The sequence below is a fragment of the Bos javanicus genome, chromosome 9 (assembly GCF_032452875.1).
Source record: "Bos javanicus breed banteng chromosome 9, ARS-OSU_banteng_1.0, whole genome shotgun sequence".
NCBI classification, from domain to species: domain Eukaryota; kingdom Metazoa; phylum Chordata; class Mammalia; order Artiodactyla; family Bovidae; genus Bos; species Bos javanicus.
In genome coordinates this window covers 93,454,489-93,481,978 of record NC_083876.1, presented here as the reverse complement: position 1 = coordinate 93,481,978, position 27,490 = coordinate 93,454,489, and the positions used below count along the sequence as shown (strand labels likewise).

General features: G+C 43.1%; 1 protein-coding gene across 9 annotated transcripts in view; it reads right to left on the bottom strand.

Moving 5' to 3' along the window:
* The window catches only part of ARID1B (AT-rich interaction domain 1B), a 435,615-nt gene that overhangs the window by 385,994 nt on the left and 22,131 nt on the right, over positions 1 to 27,490 (bottom strand). For all 9 annotated transcript variants that reach the window (XM_061428408.1, XM_061428404.1, XM_061428400.1 and 6 more), the window contains exon 2: positions 185 to 379. In XM_061428408.1, coding sequence (XP_061284392.1) covers positions 185 to 379 — 195 coding nt within the window. The remainder of the gene's footprint in view (positions 1 to 184; positions 380 to 27,490) is intronic.

Below are 27,490 nucleotides of genomic sequence, written 5' to 3'. Positions count from 1 at the left end.
TTTAAAAGAGATGGGAAACAGTTGTACCTGTGATCATTTCAAGAAACTATGAAAGTTTTTAAAAAGCAGAAAATCCATGAAATGCTTCCCAACTGTCTCAAAACTAACCCTCAGTAGACAGGAAAAGACAAAGATAACACTAGGAGCAAGTGCAGGAGGAAGTGGAGTAAAAACTAGCACAAACCTGCTGCTGGGGGTACTGCATGCCTCCCATGGCCCCCGGGGGCCGACCTTGAATGCCGATTGGATACCGCTGTGGGCCTGGGGGGCCATAGGAACCTCCAGGGTAAGGGCTGCTCTGCTGTGGCTGAGAATGAGGGTTACTGCCCATGCCATACAGCTGGGGTCTCTTCATCACCATGGGATCCATTGGGCTGCCCTGTGAAGAAGTAAAAGAAGACATAGGCTTATTACCTCATTATTGCAGAGACAGAAATGTCTATTATGCTAACATACACATTAAAAATGCAACTCTCCTTACTTGTGAAAATATGAAAAACAATGACCTGACAAAACCCAGAAAAGCATTTAAGAAAAAAAAACTATGTGGATACAAGACATTTAATTTTTTAACTTTTAGCAAGGCTTTAATAATTAAAAGGGATCTGGAACAAACAATGTATGGAAAGATTTTGCATTCATCTAAAATTCTACCATGCACACAGGAAACGGGCATGATAGTTAACCTCACCCAGCTCTTTCAGCTTCCCAGTAACAAAAGCAAAGTATAGTGAGTGGTTAGGAACCCTTCCTGACTTCAAAGTATTCTTAGAACAATTACCTTATTTTAGACCTGAGTCTGCAAGTCCTGATCAAACATTAATGTGTCTGAGTGCTCATTAGAAAGTGAAAGGATAGATTTCAGATAACACAGAATGTCTGGGGCAAAACTTTTCAAAGATCACTAGTGACATGAATAAGCACCCAGACTGTGAGTCATAAGCCACCTTCTCAATGCAAGTAAGGCTCTTACCAAACATAACCAGTTCAAAACTGGACTTTTGAGTTTTATTTTTGGCTTGGTGAGTCAGCCCATGGGCCTCAGAGCAAGGGCCATTCAGGAGGGCCGAACTGGAGCCTCAGCCCGGGCTTTCATGCCCGGGGTGCTTCAAAGGAGTGAAGTGGTGGCGGGGGAAGTCCCTCACCGCGGTGCTACAAAGACCCACAGATATTTTCTTCCTTCCAGAACCACATGCTGATGCCAACTGTGGGCCAGACTCTGAGGCCCAACTGTGGGCCACACGGAGGACACGGGGTCTCTCAGGAAGGTTCGAAGATTAGCAGGGTTGACGGAAGAAGCCATGTTCAAGGTGGGGAGGGCCACGGCACAGAGGACCCCCAAGCAGGAGAAACATCGGGCATCAAGCACAGGCTCCATGAAGTGATGAACTGCCTGGCACGTGCAAGGAAACAGAAGCAGCTTAGACCCCAGCGAAGCAAAGCAGCAGCTGGAGCGGGCCGACACCAGTAAGTGGGTGAGCCTCACGCGTCACTTGAAAGGCTTCCGATTGCACATTGGGGGAAACCACTGGGTGCGTTTAACATCGAGTCACGGTCACATCTGCTTTCGGAAGGGCGGCGCCCCAGCAGCAGCCTGGAGCCAGGCTGGACTGCCCCAGCAGGCCACTGAGCCGAGGTCCTGGGCCGTTAGCAGTGGTGGGAGAAAGCACGCTCAGACTCAAGGAACAGGATGGAAGCAACTCGACCTGGGAATGATAGAAGACAGGTGGCAAGGGTGGCTTAACAGGTGGTAAGACACCGGTTGAGCCAGCAGCGTGCCGGAGTAGAAGCAGATCCACCCTCCCTGGGGGGTGGGAGCCTTCACTCTTCCGCATGTTAAAACTGCAATTCCAAAAGGAAGTCCAGGTGACAATATCAGAAGTGCCACGATGCGTTCCAGCCTGGGGAGTCAGGTCTGCCCTCGAGTCATAAGTAGGGAAGTGGGAGAACGAGGACAGGTGCTCCTGGAGGGCAGCAATTTCCATTCTGCTCACTCATACTGCACCTGCAGGACACAAGTCACACCTGGCACACAGCACACCTCAATAAATCCTGGATGTCTTCGGCAATATGAAGCACGTAAAACCCAAGGAACTACCCCGAGAGAATATGTAAAAAGAGAACAACGGGTAGAAGACAAAATTCGAGAGACTGACATCACTTAAGGAAGAAGGGAAAAGGAGGCCACAGCAAGGCCAGAGGAATGGTCAGAAAATGGAATTGGAGAGTGTGGTGCTTTGGAGAAGGGAGCAGGTGGAGACATACGCCAACTGCAGCCCAGGTGGCCAACAGATGAGTCCTAACGCGTGGGCTGCACCTGACGCTCCACTGATGACCGGGCGGTTAACTGCTGCCCTGGGCAAGGGCAGGCTCAGGGCAGAGACGAGGGCAATGCCAAGAGACCAGGAGCTGAGCGCAAACAGCAGGTGAGGGGGAGCCAGGAGTGCAGACCCTACACCCCAAGCATGCAAGGCTACACGAACCACCAAGACTCCTTCCTCCTATGCTCCTACCCCACACACAAGGCTGCCCACGATCTCTGCCATCCTGCCTTCTTAGCGGTAGGTACCCTGGTGCTCACTGCAGTGCCTTGAGTAATCCACTCATTACACATTTACTAAGGGTCTACCGTGTGCATGGTGCAAGGCACTGGAGGCAGAGTGGACATGTGTCGGCGGCTGTCCGAGAGAGGTGACCAGGTCACTGAAGGAGAACGCACTGGACAAAGATTACAGTGCAACCCAGCGGACATCCTAGAGGCATTGTGAGGGGGAGCATCCAGGTAGGTCTCAGTTTTAACAAAGCCTTCCTACAGAAACAGCTGATTCCGTCCTGAGAGCTTCATAGAAATTTGCCAGGAATTGATCTCACCGGAATGAAAATATGTGTAGGCCAAATGATTTTGCTCAAAACTCACAATTTCATGGAATTTTAACTGTGTTACTTTCACCAGTCAAGAAAAATGTTTACTTAGAACGATAGAAATTGCTCAAACAATATACTGATGTCACAAATGGTGCTGACTTCACAATTCAACACACATATACATATGATGACCTCATGTAATGAAACTAAAATTGAAAAGAAAGAATTAAGTTTTCTCAGAATGCTTCAAGTTAGAATTTATGCCTAAGAACAACAAAATGTAAAGATTTTCCACATTTACTTTCAAAAGGTAAAATAAAACTTTCTGTGGAAGTGTGAAAATCGAGGCTGAGCTGGGGATGCTAGAATCTGCAGAGTGAATGAATGGCCCATAGAGAGGCTGAGTAAATCAGATTTCAGGCTAAATTTCCAATATGGGGCCCAAGGCAGCCCTATCTTCACATTCAATCTGAATTAGACAGGGCATAGGAAAGGTCTGCTCACTTGACTTTAAACAGTGCACGACCCAAACAGGCTTAATTAAAGCAGAAATTTAACATGGGAAAATGATTGGAATGTGTATATTTTAATGCTATAGATAACAGTGCAGCAAATTCATCTTATCAGCGACTGAAATTGTTTTGTAATATCTTTCTCATCAGTGCCATAAACTCTCACAGCCCTACTTAAAATTCAGTTAATTTGCACCCATGTCAAAATGTTAGCTTAACCCTGAGATTTCTGAAAATCGAAAGCATGAAATACACATATTATCTCTACCTCTCAAAATGCATCAGATGCCTTTCAGTGAGACTTCAGATATGAAAACAGATACTTACACAGTGCAAATTATTTAATTTTAACCTTCTCTCCTTATGGCCTATTATTAAATATTCATCCACAATTTAAATTCATCCTGCTGAGTACTTTCGCTATTTTTAACACTGAGTATGTACCACTGCAGGATCTTAACCTCTGCTTTGTACTACTCTCTCCTTAAAGAAATCAAAACCCAAATCAAATCGAAGGCTTTTCCAAAAAAACAATTCACTGCTCATAGTCATATCTAATGCAAAACCATTGTATTCTCATTATCTATCCTTCTATTGATGGAAGTATTTCAAAGTATCACCATTTTCAATTCTCACATATAATTTATGTTATACTAGAGACACCCACTGGAGAAGGCAACGGCAACCCACTCCAGTACTCTTGCCTGGAAAATCCCATGGACGGAGGAGCCTGGTATGCTGCAGTCCATGGGGTCGCTAAGGGCATGACTGAGTGACTTCACTTTCACTTTTCACTTTCATGCATTGGAGAAGGAAATGGCAACCCACTCCAGTATTCTTGCCTGGAGAATCCCAGGGACAGAGGAGCCTAGTGGGCTGCCGTCTATGGGGTCACACAGAGTCCGACACGATTGAAGTGACTTAGCAGCAGCAGCAGAGACACCCACTGGAGAAGGCAATGGCAACTCACTTCAGTACTCTTGCCTGGAAAATCCCATGGACAGAGAAGCCTGGCAGGCTGCAGTCCATGGGGTTGCTAAGGGTCGGGCACAACTGAGCGACTTCACTTTCACTTTTCACTTTCTTGCATTGGAGAAGGAAATGGCAGCCCACTCCAGTGTTCTTGCCTAGAGAATCGCAGGGACAGAGGAGCCTAGTGGGCTGATATCTATGGGGCCGCACAGAGTCGGACACTACTGAAGCAACTTAGCAGCAGCAGCAGAGACACCTACATAAAGAACAGTCCTCAACTATTTCTCTAAATATGTTATTCCAAGCACATTTTTCTGTTCTAGGTACCATTCCACAACTGCTGCAGTGTGGACTTCAATTCTGTGAAATAAGTGCTTTTAAAGTAACAGTGTATACAGCCCATTTTCAGAGAGGTCTTAAAATAACTAGTTTAGTTACTTGGTTTAGTTACTCAGCTTCTGATGAATTTTATTACCTGACTAACTCCTCCTTATTCAAATAAGTTTTCAGATATGTATGTATTTAGATATGTAGCTATGTATCTATGAGTTATCTCTCTCTCTCTCTCTCTCTCACACACACACACACCCTTTTCTAGATCTTCTGGGAAGCTGCCACTCTTGCCTATATCCTCCAATGCCTCAGAAAGTTTCCTATCCCCAGAAATACTAAATAAGAAAGAGTAAAATATATATCTTTTAAATATATATATTTAAATATCAATTTTGGACATATTGGGTAGCATAGGTAGGTTGTACTATAGGTTAAATAGGTTTTCAGAGGCTGGTCTGGAAATCCAACTACCCTTTAAAGATTATACAAGTTAAAGAACAAGTCACTATATATATTTTAGTGCCTTTAGAGCAGAGAAGGCAATGGCACCCCACTCCAGTACTCTTGCCTGGAAAATCCCATGGACGGAGGAGCCTGGTAGGCTGTAGTCCATGGGGTCGCTAAGAGTCAGACACTACTGAGTGACTTCACTTTCACTTTTCACTTTCATGCATTGGAGAAGGAAATGGCAACCCACTCCTGTGTTCTTGCCTAGAGAATCCCAGGGATGGGGGAGCCTGGTGGGCTGCCGTCTATGGGGTCGCACAGAGTCAGACACAACTGAAGCGACTTAGCAGCAGCAGCAGCCTTTAGAGAAGTTTTTATACTTAGATACTCCCTCATTATCACTCTTTCAGAGTATGCCTACCCACCCAAGTATTTATAATAAAGATATCTATGTTAACAGTGAAAGCTAAGTTGCTCAGTTGTGTCCAACTCTTTGCAACCCCAAGGACTGTAGCCTAACAGGATCCTCCATCCATGGGATGTCTGAAGCAAAAATACCAGAGTGGGTTGCCATTTCCTTCTCCAGGGGATCTTCCCGAACCAGGGATTGAACCTGGGTCTCCCGCATTGTAGGCAGACGCTTTACTGTCTGAGCCACCAGGGAACAGTGTTCACTCCTAAATACCAAGTTAAGGGGATAGCTTATTAGTAGATTCTTTATGAATATAACATTTCACAATTTTTTCAGCCAAATTCCTTAAACTACAAATTAAAGAAAGACATCAAAAAACCCAGAGAAAGAAAACTGTATCTTCTTCATCTATCGTCCTAAGTCGCTTCAGTCGTGTCCGACTCTGTGCAATCCCATAGATGGAGGCCCACAAGGCTGCCCCGTCCCTGGGATTCTCCAGGCAAGAACACTCGAGTGGGTTACCATTTCCTTCTCCAATGCATGAAAGCGAAAAGTGAAAGGGAAGTCGCTCAGTCGTGTCCGACTCTTAGCGACCCCATGGACTGCAGCCTACCAGGCTCCTCCATCCATAGGATTTTCCAGGCAAGAGTACTGGAGTGGGGTGCCATTCTTCATCTATAATCACATCTATATATCAGGATTAAACAAGAGCTCAGCGAAAGAAAAACTGTCCCCCTTTAGAATCATTATTTGGAAAAATGTTCTTACCATCAACTAAAGAAAAATTGTGAATAGTCCATTACATATGAAATGGTGAAAATAATAAAACCCAACGTGAGTAAATGATTATTTGAACTATTATGTATAAAGCAGTGGTAAACTCTTTCTGAAGGGTAATGCGATAGGAAGCTTGAAAGCAAAGCTCCAGAAAATATATCTTGTTCCAACCATGACGCTCTCAAATGGGGAAGTGGTGCTATTTATCTGCATTTGTCTGCAGCTACATGACTCTCAATATTGAAGGGGGAAAGCACGGGCTGTGGGCACAGAGAGGGTCCACACCCTTATCCACCACTTACTACCACTGTGTAACTCTAAATCTGGTGCTCAGTCCTTAAGTTTTCTCACTCACCAAATGCAAGAAAGAATACCTGTCTCATGATTATAATGAAAATGGAATTGGGACTAAAAGTATCTAAAGGAACAGGCCATAATATATTGGCATAGTGGAATGGACAGGGACGTGGAAAAGTACATATAAAACAATGTCAACTGTTTTAAGAGTGATGTGCATGAATTACAGCTGTGCGAAAAATCAGCTGATAACGATCAGGGCCGGCCAGCGTGACCTGTAAGTAGAGGCTGTCACATCATGAAGCAATCTATGTTGACTTTTCTGTGATGATGTCTAAATATAACTATAAAATGCCTCTGTTTTTTCCCAGGCATCCTGCAAACACTACTGTGGCCTGCTGTGGGGGTGGGGTGGGGTGGAAGGGACACAGCTGTCCCACACTGGGCCTCCTCCACCCCCGCACCCCCACGCTCACACAGCTGGGCCTCCCACACTGGGCCTCCTCCACCCCCGCACCCCCACGCTCACACAGCTGGGCCTCCCACACTGGGCCTCCTCCACCCCACACCCCCACGCTCACACAGCTGGGCCTCCCACACTGGGCCTCCTCCACCCCGCACCCCCACGCTCACACAGCTGGGCCTCCCACACTGGGCCTCCTCCACCCCGCACCCACACGTGCACACAGCTGGGCCTCCTCCACCCCGCACCCCCAGGCGCACACAGCTGGGCCTCCCACACTGGGCCTCCTCCACCCCACACCCCCACGCTCACACAGCTGGGCCTCCTCCACCCCGCACCCCCATGCTCACACAGCTGGGCCTCCCACACTGGGCCTCCTCCACCCCGCACCCCCAGGCGCACACAGCTGGGCCTCCCACACTGGGCCTCCTCCACCCCGCACCCCCAGGCGCACACAGCTGGGCCTCCCACACTGGGCCTCCTCCACCCCGCACCCCCACGCACACACAGCTGTCCCACACTGGGCCTCCTCCACCCCGGCACCCCCACGCTCACTTTCAGCACAAAGCAGCAGGAGGATGCTCCCACTCTCCCCTTCGCCTGTCTAACCCCAAGTTCACACAAGCCCGGGTTCAAGGACCAGAGAGCTGCCCCGGCACCACGCCCAGGAACACTATCTTTGGGGCCTGCTGGAATCTTTCCTATGCAGGTTGTAACCGACTTCTGGGCTGCCTTATATTGATATTTAACTCATGTACTGTGTTTTGAGGGTTTTTCTTCCCATTTTTCTTATGTTAGTTAACCCCCAAGGAGACTAAAAGGGCCATGTCTGTGCTTTGCCCCTTTTGTGTCTCACTCAGCATATAGCATACGTGCTTAGTAGTGTCCGACTCTGCAACCATGTTGACTGTAGCCCACCAAGGCTCCTCTGTCCATGGAGTTCTCCAGGCAAGAATACTGGAGTGGGTAGCCATTCCCTTCTTCAGGGGATCTTCCCGACCCAGGGATCCAACCTGGGTCACCGGCACTGTAGGCAAACTCTTCACTGTCTGAGCTGACCGAGCACACACACTCAGCAAACAGCACAGGTGACTCACGATGGTCACAGTGCCTCATGACTCCCGGGGATGAGGACCAGCCACATAAGTGTTCTCGAAAATAAAAAGTAAGATGGACTAACCAGTATCTGCAACAATTCTGTACACATACGCACGTATCCCAAATCTAAAATATCACTGGGTTCTTACTTTTCAGAATCATTAAGATTAGAAACGAAATAGTAATATGTTGTTACCTACGCATAAAGCAACTTCCATAAACTACCAATAACAAGTGACAATTATCAGCAACAGTTCTTAACTCTTAGAATACTTAAAAAAAAATACATCCAGGATGTATATACATCCCATATTTAGCATATGGTGTCAAAGGATCATATAACATCCTCTAGAAACCCACTGAAAGCCCGTCCTGACTGGCATCATCATATGATGACCAACATCTACCCTGCATTTCCAAAGCACTTCATACATTATCATTTGATCACAGCTCTTAAGGCACCCCGATAAAAGATTTGTCAGTGAAACACAGAATCGTAGAATTGAAAATAGCCCCACTGATCCATACATGATGAATGTATGAATCCCCTAAAAGTGTCTGCAACCATGAATGTTATTAATTTCTTCCTTCTATATAATAAAAATCCATTCCTTATAATTTACACCCACTGCTTTTTTTTTTTTAACTTTGATCCTTTTGAAGAATATTTGAAGATAGCTATATCTATTTCCCTTTTCTGAGCAAAATATGCCAATTCTGAACCCCCTTAACATGAAACATATTATGGGAAGGAACTTGCTTCCCTTCCAGATCCTACAGGAGTACAAACCTGGCCTCAGACCTGTCAGTCGACAGGCCCATCACACCCCTGATCCAGTTGAGATTAAACCCTCCCTTCCCCCTCTTCTCTTACACAGTTGGTTAGCTGACCCTAGTGGCAAAAGTTTTTATCTCTGCCTATTTTCATTTGGTATGTATCTGGTCACTATTCTAGCCTGACATCTAACATATTAACTGCATTTCCTATCTTGATGTCAACCACCAATTAAATCAGCACACCATTTCATTCATGCCTTCCTCCAGGGCACTGATAAAAATACTGAAGAGGAGTATACTCTCAAAGGAGAGGACAGAGGCCTGGCTAACTGCTAGTGCCATTCATAAAGACTGACATAAATCCAGGCACCACAATGCTTGGAAGAAGGTCTTCTTCAGAAACCTTAGGAAAATCCTTCCCATTCATCCACAGCTCTCTACCAACTCATTCACTACACTTGTTACGCAAGCACAAGTCCCTGTCTGCCCTTGGGTGACAACCTCTTGCCCACTTCAAATTCCTCCATCTTTCCTAATGTACCATACAGTCCAAAGTTTAGAAAAACGCTTAGAATGAGACAAAAAGGTATAAGGGAAAGGGAGGTGGCTTAAGTCAGACAAACCTGGGTGTGAATCTACAGATACACTTATTAGCTCCGTAGAATCAAGCTCACACTTAATACCGTACAGTTGTGTTCACCTCTGGTGTTGCTGGGGGACTGATTAAATGAAGTACCACATGATTTATCACATAGTGAGAATTTCCTAAATCTTTTTGCTTTTCCTCTTAACAAATTGAAGTCAGAGCAAAAACCACTCAATAATTCAGTCTATTTATTTTCTTGTCTCTGCAGCATATTGTTAATCAAAGGTGGACATTCTGCCTTATTCATCTTTGCATACCTAGCACTCAGTACAATGCCTGGCATGAGGAACTTCTGCTGACCAGAGAAAGCAGCAACCTCCTCAACACGCATCGCCAGTTAAACAGCAAGGGCTCTAGCAGCCTGAGGCCTCGGACGGTCAACAGGGACAAGAGGCCAAGAGTGACACACCATCGCAAACTCTTCCCAAGTGCACATAAGCTACAGCTTCCACTGCCGCCCCACGTCTGTGCCCCTCAAATGTGTCACCCTTCGCTGATTTCTCTCAGCCTCAGAGTTCTATATCCAATTGCCATCCAACATGCCTGCCTGGATAGCTAGGATGCCTTCTGTTCTGCTCTCAGTGAAACACATCCCCATCCAGATGCACAGTTGAATCCAGGATGCTCTCGACTCCCCGCCTCCCTTCCAACACAGCCAACCCCCCTCGCCGAGTCTGGTCATCTGGACACATCACTGCGGCCAACAGGAAATCGCCCCTCCGACCACACCGGCTTCTGTGGGCCTCTAGCGAAACCACAAATTTGCCCACCACCGGGCCTTCAGCTGAGCAGTTCCCTGCATGAAGAAGGAACCCCGCTCTCCTGCAGGACTCAGTGCTATAGCCCTGCCCTCAGAGAACCCTCCCTGAGCGCCAGACTGGGACATGGCCCTCTCCAAAACCACTGTGCTTCTCCTTCACGGAACTCGTCGAAGTCTGCAGGAGTATTTTTATGATGACTTCATGTGTGAAAGTCACTCAGTCGTGCATATCCAACTCTTTGAGACCCCATGGTCTATACAGTCCGTGGAATTCTCCCAGCCAGAATACTGGAGTGGATAGCTGTTCCCTTCACAAGGGGATCTTCCCAACCCAGGGATCGAACCCAGATCTCCCACATTGTGGGCAGATTCTTTATCAGCTGAGCCACAAGGGAAGCCCAAGAATACTGGAATGGGTAGCCTATCCCTTCTCTAACCAATCCTCCTGACCCAGGAATCAAACTGGGGTCTCCTGCATTGCAGGCGGTTTCTTTACCAACTGAGCTATCAGGGAAGCCCTAATAAAAGTCCCCAACTGGACTGCCCCACAGGAAAAGGAATAGGGAAGTGAAGACAACAAATATTAAACCCATTGGTAGCTATCGTCTTGGCACAACAGCATATATGTCCACAAAATAAGGCTGTTTTGGTTCCCTGGTTTTTACCTGATTTTTATAAATTGGCAAAACCTATCATTTGCCTAATACCCTCAAGTTCAGCAACTTGTAAGTCAATTCAGTGAGTAAATCACTGTCTGACTCAACTACACTTCTGAATTTCATTTAGCAAACAATGATTTTATGAACAAATCAAAGTGTGTATATATTTTATTTCAAGAGTAAATTAGATCTAAAAGGAATGTCAAAACAGTAATGGAAATATATTCCATTTCTCCTCAGATTTCTTATTCTCACCATCCAAAACAACTGTAGAACTATTACCATGGTGTTAACAACTTCTAAAATTTACATCTCAAAGTACGCAATATTGTTCATATCCTTGTACTACTACTGACAACCGAGTAGCAGGCTCTTATTTAAGAAAGGGAAATAATATGGTGTATTTCCCATATAAACACAGATTTAAATCAAGAAAGCAAGCTTTTGTGAGAATAACTCAAATCTAAACCCTACCATTTTTAAAGCTGTGTGATGCTAAAAAAAAAGAAAGTTCACCTCTTAACTAAACTTCATCTCAGTTATCCCAGCTACACCAAGAACATTACCTCTTTACTATAGAGTTGTTTGAGAATTAGAGATAAGACAGTCAGGTTTCAGCATATGACAGGTTTTTAATAGTGATAGATTAACATCGTTATTATATGGAGGTATAACTCTAGATTATCAATCGGAGGCATGGATACCCTTCACTCTTCTACTGATATACGTAAGACAGGCACTGCTTATCAACTCCAGCATTCACTTCCCCAACGTCCAGTAAGCCTCAGAATCTTTCACCCTGTGGAATAGCCGGCCAGCCACTACAAATTATCAGTTTGCTAACATACATCATATTTTAATGGCAAACAGGATCCTGTTTGAAAATAAACAGGAAAAAAAAAAGAAAAACAGGATCCAATTTACTCTTTCCAGTAAAGTGGAACTACATAAAGTTTGGCACTGTTCAGGTAGAGCTAAGCTCATATCCCTCTCCTGCTTTTGACTAGCTGTGAAACACGATGGGTAAATTATTCCAGTGCTCAAAGCCTTAGTTTTCCCATCTTTCAAGGGAACATAATACCACCCTCAAGAAGACAATTAGTCTAAAGATACTTGTTGTGTGGTTTACATGGATAAACAATTCCAGACCTATCAGAGCTGTACCTAAGGACAAATCAGAAAAGTTACTGATTTCTCCAGCAAGCTCCATGGATGACATCGTGCCTCTTTCAAAGCATTTTATCTACTTTTTTAAAATTAACAACTTTAAACTGCCATTAAAGAAAATGCCACTAAAATATGATGAATGTTAGCAACTGACTTACCTGTCTCTGCACAAAGAATGCCTGCTGTGCTGATACACAAGCTACAGCTCCACCTAGCCCCCACCCCGCCCCCCCTCACTCCGTGTAAAATGCTCTCTTCAGAGACAGGGCCTTATTTAAGATCTACTTTCTCAGAGCCACAGTGCAGTGAAAGCATACACTGACTCTTATTGTAATGTGACTACTCAAAGAAAAAATTTAACATGACTCATATACAGTCAAATCTTATAGACTGAAAAAAGAGTTTCAAGGCAGCTACAAGCAACATAAAAGTTCCAGACGGGATACTGCAACAAAGGAAAGATTACTATACAGATGCTATTAGGACGACAAAATTAAAACATGGACTGTAGGTAAAAGTACTGCTTCCAGGTTAAGCATCCTGACAGTGATGACTGCACTGAGGTATATGAAAGAAAAACCTTGTTCCCAGGAAATACACATGCTACTAAGGACGTGGAGATACTAAGGACTAAAGGGGCAAGATGTATGCAGCCTAATCGCAAATGATTCAGGGAAAATATGCTGTAGACAGACAGACAGGTGGGTAGACTCATACATAAACTCAATAGTAAAATGTTAAAAATTGATGAATAAAAGGTATATGGGATTTCTCTGTATTAGTCTTGTAACTTTCCTACAAATGTGACTTACTTCAAAATAAAAGCTAAAAAAGGGAAGGGGGGCAAAAAGGAAAGACAGGAGTAACTGAAAACCAAAAGAATCACTAACCCTCATAAGGGGTCTTCAAGCAAGTCTGCAGGTGCTCAGAACTAAGAGGGTGCAACATCAGGGGCCTCTGGCAGGTTGGGGGGCACTGCGGCGTGGGAGGACCACAGGGCAAAGGAACCTTCAAAACACGAGGAGACAGCACAGGACAGACAGAAAAGAGAAGTGAGCGTGATAAAGTGGGACTAACTGGGAAGGGGTGGAGGTTGCTGTGCTTTGATTTAAAGTACTCAAGTTGGCAAAACACATGATGAACACAAACTTTTAGGGATATCTTTCTACAAATTCTTAGGAAGCTTCCATTCCACACATACACACACATACAAATCACTCTCAAAAAAAGTGGGGGATCCCCCTTCCCTGGCAGAGACACTTTCTTACAAATCATGGCTGCAGGTTATCGCCCCCAGTCAAGACTTAATGAGGCTCTGCCCTCTTGGCTTTCTTAAGGATGCTTTCAAAAGATCTCGGCCCAGCCCTGAAAGACGTGACACACGCCATCTTTTAACCCAGAGCTCTTCCGTGTCATTTTTGTAAGTTTCAGAAAGTAGTTTTATAACCACTTGCACATGTTACCCTGCTCCCACCTCTTCCCTACAAAGGGTCCAAGCAGACCAGCTCGCCTAGTCACGCCACCATCAAGTTCTCAGGTGTAAAGAAGGAAAGCAACGACCCAAATGAAAACACGTCTGGGATTTTTAAATCTTAGAATAAACAAAAAAGAGGACTATATCAAAACTGTCCCCGACAAAGGCTTCAGCTGCAGGAAGCCAAGGGTTTCAAGACCACCAACTAATTACCAGTTCAAATGCTCACTATGCCGAAGGAGCCTAACTCTCTAGGGATTCAGCCTGAGGCCTGGAAGAAGCTTCCAGACAGTGGAGCAAGGCCCAGGACAGACTGGAGTTAAGGCCACCTGGCCTACACCCTGCTCTTCAATTCTCTGACCACCAGCTTCCTCCTCTGAAAAGGTAAGGACGGTAACAGTACCCACTTCACAGCATGGTTGTAAGTCTTCCACAACACGGCAAACACAGAACACTCAGAACATGGCCTGGCACATAGGGCGTGCCTGGTTACCGATACAACGTTAGATTACTCCTGGGCCATCTCACTCCTCTGCGCCCCATGTGGCAAGGGAGAGACTGAGAAATGAACTCTTACAACAGGTCTCTTACTGCACTAGCATTCTGGAACTCTAGAGTCATCACCCGCCTCCTTGACGGAACTTTCGGCTGTCATGGTAAAGGATCAGAAGGAACGTGGACATTAGAGGTTATTTCTCCTTTCTGTTCCAGAAATCTTGCCAATTATCTGCCCTGAAGGTCAACAGGGAGAGAGAAAGGCTCTACAGGGGTCTACAGAATTCAAAGTTCAACATGCAAACAATCAGGGTTGCCTACGGGTGACACGCCTGCCACCCAGTAGGTCTTCACCCACACTACACCTGCCCAGCTGTACCGGGGCACACCGCAGGGCCCATGCACTTGGGAACATCCCCTTCTAGAAGGCCCATGCACCCCACATACTTCTGGCCACCTGTAAACTAGAGAAAGCTTTCTTTTTCAAAAGTAACACTATAAAGGATTCCGTCATCTACGGAGACTCTCTTATTGAAGAGACGCTAACCAACTGCAACTCTCTAAACAGCATCTCCCTCCTCCTAATTCCCCTTATAGACCCAACTTCTCATACACAATGAGCAAATTATCGTTGCTATTATTGCATTAATAAAAAACTAAAATAAAAGAATTCAAGTGCACCTTGACCCTTACCTCTGCAAGCCACCCTCTCCTAAATAATATTATACTGCCTTCCTAGATGTGTGAATTACAAGTAATAAAAGCTATGAAACCTGAGCCCGAGTCTGGCTTTAATAGGCACATAATAAACGTTTGATATATGAATGTGAGAAAGACATCCAACTGCGGCTCCAATTCCACGTGAGACTTCTCCTGGACTCGAATTGTAATGCTTCGAACAGAGGTATTTTTCATTTCCAGGCTACAGTGTCACCATTCCTAACATTCTTAAGACATCACTTTCCAAACTATGTTTATAGCTGCTACTGTAATTAAGATGGGAAGAGGTCTATAAAGCACTCTTTGAGATACATAATATATGTCAGCACGAGAAAAGTCTAAAACATTCTACAACAGAGAAAAAGACCTATTTAACTTGGTCAGACCCAAAGCTGTCTGGGCAAGTTTTCAGTTTTGCTTTGTTTTTTGTTTTTTTTAAGTAAAACACTTGGAAAATATAAACTGATACAAAAATGCAATGATGTATTTCATTTTCATTGTGAGCTAGCTCTGTGTAGGTGGACAAGCAATAAAAGGGTGTGCGCGAGAACGCGTGTGTGCACGCACACGCATTCCACAGCAGAGTGTGAGGACAACACAGTGCTTGGCTTACCTGCAGGTACTTATACACAGTTGGGCAGTCGGAGCAACAAGATATTTTTACATGCAGCTGTTATAGTAAGAGTAACAACAAGGTATGCTGGTCATATATCTTTGGCATTTATGGAAAATTATTAATCAAGTCCCACCTGAAACAATTTGTTAAATTGATTTTAATCACTGGGCCTCTCATGTGAAGCTTTGTATAATCAGCATTTCATTTACAAAATTAATTGCCTGATTGATTCTCAGGAGGCAGTTGCTGTCATTACCCTGCTGTCATACTTCTGAGTAGGGTGTCACAACATGAAATTCTGACAGTATGAAGAGCACTGCTATTTTAAAAATGGGTGAGGGGTGAAAGGGAGGAAAGAGGAAAACCAAAGAAGTTACATTACCCAGTTCAGCCTTAGAAAAAGCTGAAAGTGTTTTATGCTAATTACACTGTATATCAATACCCTTCTGCTAAATTAACATACAAATCTAGGGTTCAGGGCATGAAGGTTTTTTCCTATATTAAAATAGTAACTAGAATGTAAAAAGCACAGATTCCCCTCTAGAGTTAAATCTTAATCTATGTCATAAAATATTTATATCTTGATAAAGAGCAGCCCTAAATTAGTCTGGTAGACTACTTGTCCACTGCTAACCATCTCAATTTCACAGACTCTGCCTTTCTCACTTTTCTAATAAAAAAGGCATGACCAGAAATTTTAGGAGTTTATGACTAATACCAAAATATATCTATTTTAAGCATATGCAAAAACACACATTAGCATATGTTCATTCGGTCTTTTGAGAACAGAATCTAGTATTGTTAGATACACACTTTTTAGATTTCCTTTATTGCTCACTATTTAATATCTAGTAGTCTACTAGTAATTGATGGATCTTCACCTATAAATCTGTCCAAAAAATTAACAAAAATTAGGCTAAAAAGTACTTTCTCTGTAAAAGGATAGGAAGACTATAGAACAAGATAGAAAAGAGGGAATTTTTAAGCTATTATTAAAAGTGAGACCAGGTTACCTTTGTCACCGTATTTTCAAATGGACCCCTGTGAGCATGAGACCCGCCAAAGATTCTGTTTTTCTTTACCATTAATTTTCCTTTGCAGAAAGAACGTACCCTACATCCTGCACCCTCCCAGCTCACAGGTGCATCGCCCACATTCTCCGCATTCCGTAAGAGCACGGTGGACCACAACACCCAGCCATTTTCAAAGGCTGAAAATTATTTCTCTAGTTTACAAGGGGACTCATTTAAAACAATCCCCATTCAATGCAATCCAATTCCAATGAAGGCCTCTTTTAAATGGGTCACTCTGAATTTAAAAGAGGCCTCCTCGGGAGACCAGAGGTAATTTACTTTCCTTTCAATACAGAGAATTTTGATTCCTCTGTACAGCCACAGATTTCCTTTTAAAAGGAAGATCACCTCATAAATTTGCTCTATTATCTTGTGACCGAACGTGTTTTGTTTGCTAGCTTGGTAAAGAGAGCTAATTGGCACGCTGTACCCACTACAGCCTGCTAAGAGCACAAGTTCACCGCTGGAGAACGTGAGGCAAAGTCTTTCCAGCGCAGCACGGGGAGGGGGCGGGGCCTGGGAAGGGCAGGCCCGGGGAAGGGCAGGCCCCTTCTTGACCTCCGGGTCACACTCACTCCCAGAGTAAGAGCAAGAGTTTTCAGTTTTTACTTGGCTCACAAGGGTGCCCTCCGTTTTGATTAGGCGACATCTACAAAAAGTGCTTCAACTTTGGAAAGGCATCATGAGAGCAGAAGGGATGCCTAGGATCACTCGTTAACGGAGAAGGCAACGGCATCCCACTCCAGTACTCTTGCCTGGAAAATCCCATGGATGGAGGAGCCTGGTGGGCTGAAGTCCATGGGGTCGCTAAGAGTCGGACACGACTGAGCGACTTCACTTTCACTTTTCACTTTCTTGCATTGAAGAAGGAAATGGCAACCCACTCCAGTGTTCTTGCCTGGAGAATCCCAGGGACGCGGGAGCCTGGTGCGCTGCCGTCTATGGGGTCGCACAGAGGTCGGACACGACTGAAGCGACTTAGCAGCAGCAGCAGCAGGATCACTCCTTAAGCTGCACACAATGTAACTGTTTTGGAAAACAGGGTTCCCATATTGAAGCCTTTATCCATTCAATACCTTTCATTACAAAAGAACTGAAAAGGGGCGGGGGGACGACCGGGACCGAATTCTCTCAAGCCTGTGCAGAGGGTGGAGACTTCACCTAAACGTTTCATGCCGGCACCACTACTACCTAGGACAGGGCTCTACAGTACGTCAGAAATGGCTTAGAGCAGGAACTCAGAAGATAAAATGGACAAATGTTACATAAACAGGAATTAAACTGGCAGGAGGATGCAGTTGAAAACACATATTCAGGATTATAATTTTCCATTTGGAAAGAGGGAAGTATTATATATGTACCATACTACGTAAAAGTAGAGTTTGATTTTAAAAAAGAATCTTAATTGGTGAGGATGTGCAGGAAAAATTTAGCTATCTTTTCAAAGAAATTGGGGAATAGGGACCTGGTCTTTTGATAGGATGTATCTGAACGCTGGAAGAGGTTTGACAAAATTTATGTTTATCAAAAGAGGCGTGAATTATAAAAGGTTAACAAGGATTTAGATAAAAGAGGCAACAAGTTAGAGACCATATCCATTCATTCAAGTTTATTTAAACTGAACAGACATTAACGTGTAAGTTGCCATAAAAGATAAGTAGATGTGTAAGATGGTCCTTGACTTTACAAAACATACATCATAACAGAGGCGATGAGATATATATAAACAATGCAAGGTAGAAATACACTTGTAAACACCACGGGACAGAGGAAAATAAAGGCCTATGAGAGTTCAGGTGAAGTAGTAATTCCAGCTGCAAGAAATGGAAAGATTCATGGGAAATTTATCATTTAACATGGATAATAAAAGATGAAAAAGATATACAGAAAGATCAAGGCACAAATATGATAATAACAGCTACTACTTAATGAGAGCCTACTGTGAGCTGAGCACTGTGCAATGTGCTTTACAATCAACAGGACCAATCCTAACAAAAAACCCTGTGAAGCAGTCAATACTACAAACCAGTGTTTGGGTAAAGGAAGCCATCTCCCAGATTAGGCAGCTCGCCCAAGATTATCCTGCAATATGAACGATGGAGTCAGGATCTCCCGGGTCTGACTGGAGTCCTCCAGGGAAGGAGTCTCTACCAGGCATCTGATTTCCCCTCCAAGCTACTCCAATTAATGCTCCTTGATACAAAAAAAACTGTGAAAAGAAAACTCTTCTAACCTGAATTGTGTCCCATGTTAAAGCTCTAATCTCAAGTGTAAACTGTGTTTGGAGACGGGGTCCGTAAACAGGGAACAACAGTGAAAATGAACACACAAGGGAAGGTCCCAATCTGATAGACCTGGCATCCTTGTAACAAGATGAAAGGCCAGGGCATTCTTTCTCTCTCCCCAGGCACACACAAGAGGCCGTGCGAGCACACGGCAAGGTGTGCAAGCCAAGAGTCCAGGCCTCAGAATGGGACCTGTCTCGCTGGTGCCAGGATCTTAGACGTCAGAACTCCAGAACCATGAGAAATAAATTTCTGTTGCTTAAGCCACTCTACACTAGTCTATTACAGAAGACTAAGACACACCACTGCTACTTTTACTTTCAGCACAGAACCTGAATTCTGAGAGGGCTCCATGGGATTCTTGCCCCCTACCCCCAGGGTCCACAGTCCTGTGCTATGCCCTCCTCTGCAGTACAGGCAACACCTGTGACCTGCATCTAACCCAGAGATTACCACAAAGGTGAAGGGATTTTGCAGAGGTAACTAAAATTCCCAATATAGCTGACTTTCAGTTAATCAAAACTGAGAATATCCTCATGGGCCTGACACGATCAGATGGGCCCTTTAAAAGAAGGTCCAGGCCTCTCCAGAAGTGAGAGACCCCCAGCAGCACAGACCCTCTCTGAGAAGAAAGCTGCTATGAATTCCAGAGCCACGAGGACAGGAGCTCTGCCAGCAGTCCGAGGGCGCCTTCCCCAATCAAGCCTCCAGATGAGAATGCAGCCCAGCTGCTTCCTCGACTACAGCCTCTGACACCCTGAACAGAGGACCATGGAGGCGTGCCTGGACTCCCTACCACAGAAACTCAGATGATAAATGTGCGCTATTTTAAGACATTCAATTTGTTATGTAGCAATTTGTTATGAAAGCTAATCCACAACTTGGTGACAAGAATACTCTCCACACGGCTCGCCATCACTTCCACGTGCAAGCAGACCACTGCCCCTAACCTCCTCCCAGGCAGAAATGGCTGCTGCTCTGGCGTCGGTCCTCAGCATTTTCACTGGCAGGAAGCCCTAAAGCATACAGTCCCAGAAGTTACTGGGGGCTCTTTACACTTCCCATTTCTGGGCAAACTCCTCCTCATCCTTCAAACCTGGACTCAAGGATCACGTTCCGCATCAAGTTCATCTTGAAAGCATCAGACAGAATAAAAACCGTGTCTTCTATGACCTAAGAGAACTCTGAGGAAACCTCTATTATAGTATTTAGACGTTTTTGTTGCAATTTTCTGTTTACTTGTGTCCTCAACAGCAGAGGCCAGGTTAAACAGCCAGACAGTTTACAAAGATAAAAGGAAACACCCCCACACTGTAATCGAGATACAACTGGAGCAGGAATCAAATTCTCGTTCACCATCTAAGGGACCTGAGATGAGGCAAGTCACTCAATTTCTCTAGGCTTCAATTTCCTCCTCTACAAAACAGAATAGTTTGCCAAGCAGGTATTAAATTTTTATACCCCAGACCCCAGCACAATGTATACCTGTAAACTGAATAAGTCAATTATAATATGCTTGAAAGGTCAATGTAAAGTCTAACTCAAAAAATAGAAGTACTAAGCAGTGATACTAGTGTAAGAAAATGTGAACAAAACTGTGAATTAAAAATAAGTAGTTAAAACTAATGGAAACCATTAAGAGTATATACATATGTGCTGATAATGGATGTAAGTGATTTTACTTTTTTTTTTTTGTAAATGATTTTAAAATGGGAGCTGCCTACTTCTCACTGCCTGTACCTCATATGAAGGGTACCCAAAGGTTAGAACCTGTGTCACCTGCCAGTCTTTACCTCATTTCTAAATCCTGTTCCATGGCTTTCAGCCACAGAGGTTTCCTAGTTGGTTGCTTAAATCCTCACATTTAGGGCTGTATCTCTTTACCTTTTTCCTGTTACCTTACCACGTAACACATCCTGCCCATCTCCCAAGAACAAGCCTTGTCCAGTATGTGGAAGCTAATTTGAGAGACCATGTCACAGCTGTAGCCAGATTTATTGTCTGGTTGGCCTCAGACCAAGTGACTTGACATGGTTATTTCTGAACCATTTCTGAATGAACCAATAAATTTAGGGGAAAGGGGAGTTATTCTTTCTCCTTTTTTAAGTAAAAAAGGCAAATTTTTAAATGCTCTTGACAGTGGTGGTACAGAAGCCGCAGATTTGCCCACACTTATCTAAAAGCTACATCTAACCTAGTCGTTCCATATAACGCAATTGATTTGCTAGTATCATTTTACAAGTCTGATTAGGTTTCTCTGAAATCCTGTTTATTAAATTGCTTCCTTTAAGCATGCATAGTTACTAATTTGTTTCCAACTAAATCAGGTATCATATGAAAAGATTATACTGCAACAGTGAAAGAGCACTCCAGGGATTATGTTTAATCTAGATTTCAAAATTAAAATAGGGCTAAAATTTTACAACTGTAAAACTCCTTTTTAAAAAGAAAGGCAGCTGAATTTATACACAGGTTTCTGGGTTAATAAAATGTTAATACCCCATTATAATTTCCTGTGTACAGAACGACCGCATCTTTCACGAAGCCTATGAAGCAAAGACCGGAAGACTCATCGTGGGTCCTGTGCCATTTCTCCACAGTCAGGAGGGCCTTCACGACACGACGCTATTCAGCAATCAGAGCCAAAACACATGAGCCTTTATGCACCGGCCTGGTGCACAGAACAGATAACACACAGGAGCCCAAAAATAAGACGGCCAATGCTTTCTTACATTCGGTTACTGCTGTTTTAAAAGAATAACAGCAAATCAACTGAGTAAATGATAGACAATGAATAAAAATCTCCAACAAGTAATCGTTCAGAGATCTGCTCAGCCATGTGACTTTGATTAACTTTAATGAGAGTCACACAAAACAAACTTCTATGTACAAACTTTATTCTCCCCACAGTCCAATGAAATAAAACTCCTTCACACTGTTTTTTTAAAACAGAGATTTTAACTGTTTATTAAAAACAGTTAAACATTTAAATAGTTAAGCCTAAATGTTTATTTTTTCTTTTCTTTCATCAAGTAAAAACAAGAGGATATTCAGTTATATTTTAAAACCAGATCAACAAATAATCTGTGCAACTAATGAATAAAATCCTTATTAACAAACAACACAGCTGTTTTTTATTTTCAATTTTCATTAACTGTGGAGATTGAGTGTACTTGAAATCTTAAATTTCAGCTAAACTGAAAAAAATCAAGTATGAAAGACTGAAAGGGGAAAACGTATGACTTCATGGCAATCTGCAGTACAGGGCGACAGAGAATTACAAATCCTTCAGCAACCAGGGCTGCTCCGGGTCACATCAGTTCTGGCCAGAGCCCACACTCACAGGAGCACCACGGGACAGCGTGCCAAGAACACAAAGGCGGCTCCTTATTTCTTCCTAGAGATTTTAATTACAAAGTTATGGTCTACATCTGACCGGACTATCTATTTAGCATGTACCTGAAAAGGAATGAGAACTTAGAAGTATCCCAATCGTGGTACCCGCTCCACCATGTTCTTCTTGCTCTTGTTTCTGAAGTTAACTAGATATAAGGAAAATAACTTAAGGAAAAAAAAAAACCTGAGCAGATGCCTTCCAAATAGGAAATGTTCTCATCTCCTCTCAATTACTTTTGAAATTTCAATTACTGAATTCAATTATTTTGAAAGGTCTCCCCTCACTTCAGCTTTGGACTACAGTAGGGTTAAAGCATCGGGGGCAGCACAGCGATGAAAAGGCTGCGTTTGTGTAAGACGCTCCTTGTAAGAGCCTGTCACGCAGCATACAGTGAGCGCAAGGAGGGTGTCAGGAAAGAAAGCAAAGCGGAGCTGGTGCCTGAAGACCCTTCGTGGTCCTTCCAGGCAAATCCTCTCGGCCAACTGCCTCAGCAGACAATGACATTCCAAAATGGCTCAGTGGCCCACGGTAGAAATGACAGTGTTTTGTTTTTCCTGGTGACTGTTTAAACAATAAAAAGAGAACCTCTACACACACCACACACACAAAATTACCCGGAGGAAAAAAATAAAACCACTGTGATGTGTCTGAAAGAGGCTTCAATGGGGCAAAAGGCCAGTCCCAAAATATGTACAGTATGACGGATACCTAGATGTTTATGTTCATATAGCTGCGTATGTACATATGCAGTATTTTAAAAGAAAAAACTAGATTTAAAAAAAACACATTTAACTTAAGACTGCATACTTTTGAGAAGTGGAAGCAGCACAGAGAAATTTAAACATCCAATGTGCATGTTGCCAGTGTCCGAATCTTTTATAGAAGAGTGTCTTCATGTACTACACTTGAATAATTTAAAAAAAAATCTTCAGAATAAAACTCAAAACACTGCGGGAGAAACTAAGGAATTGACAGAGCACTTAGAACATGAAGAAACACAGTTAAATCATAGTAAAAAACAAACAACTCATTGTACGGAGAATCAAGAACCCTGGTTTAATAAGACAGGCTCTATCACTAATGGGATTTCTAAGCTTGGGTGACCCCTTCACTCCCTCTGGACCTCAGGTTCATCTGAAGGACTTAAAATCTTACAGCTCCATGCCAGCTCAGCATTGCTACTGGAGCCCAAATCCCAGAGAATAGAGAGTTGTGTAAATAAAGGCGGCTAACAGGGTGGGGAGGGGTGGTGAAAGATCTGGTTTGAACCTGAAATGGAAAACTGTGTCCTGTCTACATCATGATCTACACTGGAGGTTGGCAAGCTACAGCCCACAGGCCAAGTCTGGTCCACCACCTGTTTCTGCACGACCAATGTGCTAAGAATGCTTTTTACATTTTTAACAGTGGGGGGGCGGGGGGTGGGAATCAAAAGAAGTATATTTTACAACATGTAAAATTACATGAAATTCAAATGGCTGTGTCCGTACTGTTGTGGACACACAACCTCAGCCTTCATTCACAGACTGTCACAATTTTAGAGGACCATCAGCAGGAAGTCAAGGACTACACCCAGAAAACCGGAAAAGGTTACTACCTGGCCCTTAATAGGAAAAGTCTGTCCCAACCGGATCTAAATGCTAAGTGTGACAGTCACTTGAACAGATAGCATCCGCACCACAGAGATGGTGTGTGGTGCCAAAGCTCAGATCTGGGGCACAAAATCTCGTAGAGATCCAAGTTGCGTCCTTAACCCAGTCACTGTGCCCCAGCTTCCGCATACATAAAACGGGGACATTAACCAGCCCTCACAAGATGACTGTGAGAACGAGGTCATGGAAACACTGGAAATTAAGTGATCTGCAAAGTTATTATTACCAAGCAAAATCAAGCAACGCACACTTAAACTTTGGTTGAAAATGTGATGCAAAAAAGCTTCGGGAAATCTATTTTTCTGTGAAATGTGTTTCTAGAGGAAAGGACGCATGGAGGGAAGAACATCTCTAAGCCAGCTCTAGTGAAATTAGGAACGCCTCAGACAGAACCTGTTCTTCAGCTGAGTGCATACCAAGGCACAGCAACTTCAGGAACTAAAAGCACTTTCTGAAGGCCATAATCTATTTCTTTAACGCTTTACAGGTTTATTTAGATATGTTGTAGTACATGAGTTTATCCTTTATGGAAGACCTCATGGCACTTCACATAAGCTCCATTTTACTAATAAGGGCACAGAGATTTACATTAAGATTCTAAGGTGCAGCATTGAACCTAATTCAGTGATTGCAATAGAGGCAAAAGAGCCATTATATCAATTAGGAATGAGCTTTCTAACTGGAAAACAATCACATCACAAGGTTTCAAAATGGCAAATGTATGGGACTCTTTGCTACTTTTTTCTTCCATCCAGGTAGGGAAAAGAAAAAAAAATTAAAACCAAAGGTGGCCTTTGGATAGAAAAAAATTTTTTTTCTATGCAAAGGTAGCCACTGAATAGGAAAAAAAAAAAAAAGTTTTCTGGTAAGAGCCCTGAGAGCATAGAGTATTCAGTCAAAACAACACCCAGTCCTGCATCAAGTGTAGAGCTGCCTCCTCCATAATGGCAATGGTAATAGGTAGCAGTCAGCACTTAAAAACACTTTCTGTATGCTTTATGTGGACTACCTCATTTAATCTTCAAAACAACCCAGCACTTGATCACCTCTTGACACATAGTAAGTGGCAGAGCTCAAGCTGAATGCCTTATATGCTGGACTATTCTATGCATTCCCTCCCCTGCTAAACCTACTGCCCAGCAAGAAGCAGGAGAAAGGTAAGCATTCATGCTACACTTGCCTTCAGGTCTTTAATACACATCAGCAAAAAGTAACAACAGACATAGGAAAAACTACATGAATGTCCACTCAGGACAGGATATGGAATTTGAAGCTTATAATGTGAGCAGCTTAGGAGGGACAGGAAGAACTGGATTAAGAAAAGGAAAAGGGAAAAAAAAGAAAAAGACAAAATGAAAACACGAAAGAGCAGGCTGTGAAAGCAACTGAAAAATGCACTTGATGTGGGAGGCAGGCAGGTCGTAAATAAATGCAAAAACAAAAGCAAACGTAAGTCTATATGAGACAGATATGCACACAGAGGGATGAAGATGACAGCAGACAGACACACAGACAGACAGACAGCTAGTTAGCTCAAAGATGAAAGTCATCAAAGGGAAGGGAAAGGAAAATATTTGCGTTTCCTCTTAAAAAGGCAAGCAGCATCCGCTACCATCTTTGAAGACCTGTTACTTCTTTATATGTGAAAACTCACAGAACTATACATGCATTTCTATTACATAAACTTCTAAATGTGGATTGCATTCCGTAAATAAAAGTGCTGGCTCTTGCATCTATCTTCATTGAAAGACTTTTTAATAAATATACAAAATCACATGCCAAAATAACTCCATCATCTCCACATACCGAAGTCGGTCTGATAAAAAGGAAACATGGGTGCTTGGATGCTGTATAATCAATTTATAACACCCCTTACATACATGTATCACGACAGCAGTAAGTAGAAAAGAGGATGAAAAAAGTGGTCATCCACATACACCCAAAAAAGTAACAAGCAGAGGGAAAGATGCAAAGCACTAACAGCTGTATCAGTGAGACAAGGTTATAGTCTGCACTACTGTTTGTACTTGAAGTTATAGTAAATACGTATACACACACACACATACACATAAGACAACATACTCATAAATGTATATGTACACATATACTCATACATCCCCTTGCATATAAGATGCTAAAAATACTTAAAATTATAAAAATAACTTATACTTAGCCACAGAAAAACAAAACCAATGCATACTCTTTCTCTTTATTAATACTTCTCCTTTCACACTTAGTGTGAAATATCTACTTTAGCCATTCTAAGCTCCATGTTCCATGTTTGAAATTAAAAGCCCCAGGAGGCTAGGAGAGCTGTAACTTTCTATTTGCTCTCTCTTAATGAATTCTAAGAACTTAAAGAGGAGCTTCAAAATGAAAAGTGAAGGAGGAGTAGCCAAAAATATGAAATGCCCCCTATTAAAGGAAACTTCCAGCCATCCCCTAAATTAACATTTGATATTCTAAAAGTAAGAGGTCCATGATTTAAACAGTTCACTATCTTTCAGTACAAGTATTATTATTCAAACTAAATGCCCAGCAAATGAATTGAGTACACAGGCATCGAGAACCACCAACAGACTTCACTCATCATCAAGCTTTCAGAGACACAAAAAATTTATTTTTGCTTCATCTCATGATGATGTGAAGCAAAATGTTTGCAAACAGGAAGTTTATTCCTTCTAATCCATAGCCTATAGGACTTCTTAACGATTCCTCCTAGCAACACTATAATCTAACCCTCTCAGAAGGGCCATGACTTTTCTGACACAGATTGAGGTCCTCTAGTGAAGACAAGCTGCAAGAAATCAGATAGGAGAAAAGGAGAAAGGTGCCATTTACACATTTATCTGCCCGGCTCACACCTTCGGTGGAGCATCAACAGCCAGTTAAACATTCGGTACTGTGATAATTCTGTCTCCATCCTTTTGACAATTTGCTTCACGCCTCATTTGCTATGAAGAGTTAAAACATTTCAGTCAACCTTGAGAAAGCAATTCGATTTTTTTCCGCAGCAAAACGCACAACCTATTTCAACTACCCGGCCACTGGTTAAAGTTCAAAACTGTGACATAGACAGAAATCAAGTACTTCCCTTCAAACACTGCAGAAGACAAAAAAAATACTAACCAGTCTTACATTTATTTGCAGAGGATATAGAACAAAATCAAATCAAAATGCCCCTCACAGAGAGAATGGAGACATGTAGATGTATGGCTGAGTCCCTAATGCTGTCTTTCTGAAACTATCCCATTGTTAATCAGCTATACTCCAACATAAAATTAAAAGTTTTTTTAAAAAGCCCCCCATACGCTCGGGTACAAACAGCAACACCACCTTTCCTGTTAAACACGGCAGACGACACAGAAGCCCTCCCCGTCCTCTCTTCCTCGGGCAACTTGGCAGAAACCTGGGCAGACCACTCCAAAACAGACAAAGAAATTCTTTCTTATACTGTTCCATTGGATTTTTTTCATTATTTCTTAAATTGTGGATCATCAGAATACATCTGTACTGCTGATAACAAAGACAGTTTCGAAAATGATTATTCAGGATCCTATTTATAACCATCCAAAAATTCAAGAGGCTTACAT